Below are 4,594 nucleotides of genomic sequence, written 5' to 3' on the forward strand. Positions count from 1 at the left end.
CCCCTATCCCGACCCCATTCCCGGTCCGCGCTCTCCTGGCCCGCCCCCTCCCGCACCGTCCCGGYCCCTCCATGGCGGCCCGCGCAGGCGCGGCCAGGCGGCGACCCACGTCTCCATGGCGACGCGGGCGCTGCTGGGAGGGGCCGCGGCGCGAGGGCTGCTGGGAGCGGCCGCCCCTGGCCGGCCCGGGGCAGTTCAGGGCGGTCCGGTCCGGTCCGGTCCGGTCCGGTCCAGTCCGGTCCATTCCGGTCCGGCCCGGTCGGGTCGGTGCGCGCAGCCGCCTCGCGCGGGGTCGCAGCCTCGCGCCGGGAGGTCGCGTGTCCGCGGCGGGGAGCGGGCGGCTCGCGCGGGGCTGCCCGGCCGCGGGGCGGCGCTCGGCGGGCCGTGCAGCGGGCGCGGCCCGGGAGCCGCCGGCCCCGGCCGGTTGCGGCAGTGCCGCCCCGGGGCACGCAGGCCGCAGTCGGTCCTCGGCAGGGCCCACGTCGCTTCCCGCTCCCCAAGGGCAGCAGCAGCTTCCTGCCCCTCGTGCCTTCCCGGTCGCCCTGTCGAGGGCCTAGTGCGCGCTGAGGAGCAGCGAGGGGCCGCTCCCCGCGCAGCCGCTCCCCGCGCGGCCGCTCCCGGAGCCGTGGTTTGTCCACAGGAGCGTCCCCGCGCCGCAGCTGCTGGGAGGGGAGAGGCCCGCGAGGCCGGGGTGCCGGCAGGCGGCGATGCCCCCGGTCGCTGCCGTCCCCCGCGGCAGGCGGCGCGGCCGGCGGCCACGCGCAGAGCTGCGCTTTCCCCGGGGCCATGCAGACAGAGGGGCCCCTGCGAGCAGAGGCAGCAGAGCCGGCTCCGGGGCAGGCTCAGCCTCCCCRACAGCGATGTGGGTTCCCGTGAGCCGGGGTAACCGCTGGACGTGGGACACAAACCCCACGGCTGCGCTGCTCGTGCTGCGGGCCRGGCACGTCGCGCCGCGGCGCCGCTGTCACCGGTGTGGGAAATGACGGCGGCAGCGACCCGCAGGAACAGCCAGCGCGCTGCGCCTGGGCACCGCAGACAGGCAGAGTAGTTTTTGCAAAATATTTATTACAAAATAAAAGGAAATATGGCAACAAAACTTAAATAGCAGATGACGTGACACTGACCATAAAGCTCTTGCTGTATTATTCTAATTAGTCTTTTACAATAATCAGCAACATCAAGTATGTCTCCAAGAGAAGCTGCGTGTAGACAGCCCAAATGTACTGCTATATTATGGGCTCTGCTGCTGGAGGGGTTCGAGCGGGGCCCGGGAGCCCTCGTGCCACGTGCTGGGCTCAGCGTGCCGAGCTCCGCAAGCCGCCCCGTCCCTGCAGCCCGCTCCCTCCCTGCTGCGCTTCCCAGGACACAGCCCATGATGCAGCGCCCGCCCCTTCTCGTCGGGAAACAGGAGCAGCCCTGAGGTGCCTGCAGGGAACAGCGCTCGTCCCGCGAGGAGCTGCTCGCCTGCCTGCCCTTTCCCGCCTGCTGCAGCTTCCCAAGGAGGCTCCCAGGTGAGAGCGAGTCAGAGCGCGAGCGGGTTCCTGCGGGAAGRGCCTTAGGGTGCGCTCTGAGCGGGAATGCAGCCCCAGGCCCTCCAGCCACATGTCCAATGGAAGCACTCTTAAAAAAAAAACCCAAAAACTCTGGGGGGGGAATCTTCCTAAGGCACCCAAGTATTTAAAAAAACTTTTCCTGCTCGTATTACCTACAGGACACTCCTGTTCATCTTCTCTCCAAAGTTAATAATGTTGGCTAGTTAGGAACCTTAATGGACATGAAGACATAGTTGAAGATCATTTAAAAAAAAAAAAAGAAAAAGCAGAACCAAAAGGAAACTCTTGGTAAATGTAAAGCACTATGTCCAGACAGCCCAGGCCGCACGGCTTCACTAGCTACACAGATACATCACGGACAACATGTAGAAATAGTCACATTAATTCCAAGGTTTCCATTGTCAGCAAAAAGATGTGCTATAGCCGTGTCAAAAACCAGGCAGTCACTGTTGTGGATGGCGGCAGTGACGCCGTCGTGGATGGAGCGCGGCGTCGCCTCCCACGTGAGCCGGCGCCGGTTGCCGTTCAGCTCCAGTCTGTACGCAAAGTTCTCCGCCTGCTTGCGAGTGCCGATGAGCAGCACGATGGCGAAAAACTGCTGGTGCCCCTCGTACTTCTCCTGCTTCTCCAGCACCAGCATGAAGTGGTGGCCAAAGCAGGACTGCATCATGACCCAGTCAACGGCGCCCGGGAGGTTAATGTCTGTGGCAAGAAAAACGATGTCTTCCCCCTGCAGGGTGGTGATGCTTTTGTGGGCGTGCATGAGGTGGGACATGACGGCTTCCAGAGAGCCCTGCCACTTGCAGGAGGCTCCGGGGCACGGGCAGGAGTAGGGCCGATACTCGCAGATGTCCTCGTGCTCTGGCTTTTCCGTGTGGTGGAGCGTCAGCGAGCAGCCCGTGGTGGCGTACTGCGAAACGAGATGGGAGCCGTGAACAAGCGCGCCCGCGCTGCTGCTGCAACGCTGTGCATCCCCCTGCTCCCTGCACCGCTGCAACGCTGCATATCCCCCTGCTCCCCGTGCTGCTGCTGCTGCAGTGCTGCGCGTCCCCCTGCTCCCTGCACCGCTGCAATGCTGCGCGCCCCCCTGCTCCCTGCACCGCTGCAACGCTGCGCACCCCCCTGCTCCCTGCACTGCTGCAACGCTGCGCGCCCCCTGCTCCCTGCACCGCTGCAGTGCTGTGCGCCCCCCTGCTCCCTGCACCGCTGCAACGCTGCGCGCCCCCCTGCTCCCTGCACCGCTGCAACGCTGCGCGTCCCCCTGCTCCCTGCACCGCTGCAAAGCTGCGCATCCCCCTGCTCCCTCCACCGCTGCAAAGCTGCGCGCCCCCTGCTCCCTGCACCGCTGCACCGCTGCGCGTCCCCCTGCTCCCTGCACCGCTGCACCGCTGCGCACCCCCTGCTCCCCGCCGCCCGCTGCAGCTGCAACGCTGCGCGTTGCCTCTGTGCCACCGCAAGCTTCCCACTGCCCACATGTGCTCAGCTCCAAATTCAGAGCTCAGCTGCATTTATTATATCTGCCCTATATAGAGGCTCTTGTGCTGTGTTTTGTGGTTGCTTTTCCAGTGTGAGCGCTTAGATGAAATGGATTGCTGGGCTGAGCTGCAGTTACACCTGATCCGTCCAGATCAGCTGAAGTGGCCATGCTAGGGATTTTCTTTTCTTTATAAAGAACAAAGGCTTCTAGCTAACAGCTACTAGAGGGAAATATTTTTAATAAATGTACCCTATTACCATCATGGAACAAAAGCACTTCCATTAAATTCCAGGGCAGAATCCCAACAGTTTTCAATTTAGTTCCAACGCTCTGCAGCTGTGAGAAGCAAGCGGGAAGGTGGTTCTTGGCTAAGCGCAAGCTCAGAGCACAGGGCAGTGCCGTGTTCTCAGAGGCCTGGGCGCTCGGGTCCCTCGCTGGGGGCTTTTCCCTTCTCGCAGCGACTCTAGGTGTCCCAGCGGGTGGGCGCCGCTCCTGCTGCCCAGCAGCTCTTTCCGTGGGCAGGAGCCACACGAGGTACTGAACCGCGCGGAGACAGGCGCTGCGCAGAGCCCGTCCTGGGCACAGCCGCTGCGAAAGCTGCGGCCTTTCGGTCACTGGGGTTAAAGGCAGAGCAAAATCTTCTATAATCTTTCATAGTCTAACTACAGCTCCATCTATTTGAGAAGTCACGTGATTCCACTATTAAAYAGCTTGTAGGTAAGGATCTTTCAGACCACTTCTACATATCATCAAGGAAAACGAGCAAAAGCCATCCCTAAAAAATGTTCTTTCTCCAGTCACCACTAGGGCTGACTAGCGGGGCCCAGGGGCCTCTATCCTTGTAGTTAATCCTGGAGAGACAGCRTGAGACCAACCTGACCAAAGATCAGCTAAGCTGCTAACCCTGGATTTGCTAAGGGACAAAGTGTATAATCTCTAGCATGCTAAAGGAGTGAAGTGGCTGCAAGCAGTCTATGTTTAACATTCATATTTATACCTGCTTGTTTACAGCTTAAATCTGTGCAGAATTAATGCTGCTTACACACGATTGATTAGCAAAACACACCAAGCGTTTGGTTGTTTTAACCCTGTGCAATGCAGATTTTTGGGAGGTTCTTGACATTAAGGACTGGAGCTGTCTTGTCCTCACACCCAGCGCAAGCCAAGGTTCCCTCTCAGCGCCAGATACTTGTGCTGTAACTGGTCTGAGGTGAGGAACCTGCTCTGCACACAGGGTTAAAAATGCAGCTGTGCCACTAAGGCCTATGCTGACATGACTGTTTTCTGCATTTTCTTTACCCTCCTAACGACTTCTTACGCTTTTTGCATAGCGTTTATGTTCCAGGACATGTTTTTATAGTAGTTTATTGTAGTACCATATTCTCTTTCCTTAGAGGAAAAAGTCAGGTGAGAGTTCATTGCTGTATGTGTAATTTAGGATGCCATGCGTGTCACTTGGCAYGTGCTGCTCTGCGCTGCATTTTGCTGGAGTGCTGCGCACGTGTGGGATGCCCCTGGAGGGCTGCTCGGCCTGGGCGCGGAGGCCGCCGGGGCTGCGCAGCCC

General features: G+C 60.3%; 2 protein-coding genes across 2 annotated transcripts in view; both read right to left on the reverse strand.

The window, feature by feature from the left end:
• ERICH6 (glutamate rich 6) overlaps positions 1-244 on the reverse strand; it is a 10,826-nt gene extending 10,582 nt beyond the window's left edge. Inside the window, exon 1 of the mRNA XM_026045205.1 lies at positions 110-244. Coding sequence (XP_025900990.1) covers positions 110-244 — 135 coding nt within the window. The remainder of the gene's footprint in view (positions 1-109) is intronic.
• A 1,188-nt stretch (positions 245-1,432) lies between these two features.
• SIAH2 (siah E3 ubiquitin protein ligase 2) overlaps positions 1,433-4,594 on the reverse strand; it is a gene marked incomplete at its 5' end in the record, with an annotated part of 7,185 nt that continues 4,023 nt past the window's right edge. Inside the window, one exon of the mRNA XM_026045206.1 lies at positions 1,433-2,463. Within this exon, the coding sequence (XP_025900991.1) occupies positions 1,906-2,463 (558 nt within the window). The remainder of the gene's footprint in view (positions 2,464-4,594) is intronic.

This window comes from Nothoprocta perdicaria, unplaced genomic scaffold, assembly GCF_003342845.1.
Source record: "Nothoprocta perdicaria isolate Ctin4 unplaced genomic scaffold, notPer1 scaffold_4, whole genome shotgun sequence".
Taxonomy (NCBI): Eukaryota; Metazoa; Chordata; class Aves; order Tinamiformes; family Tinamidae; genus Nothoprocta; species Nothoprocta perdicaria.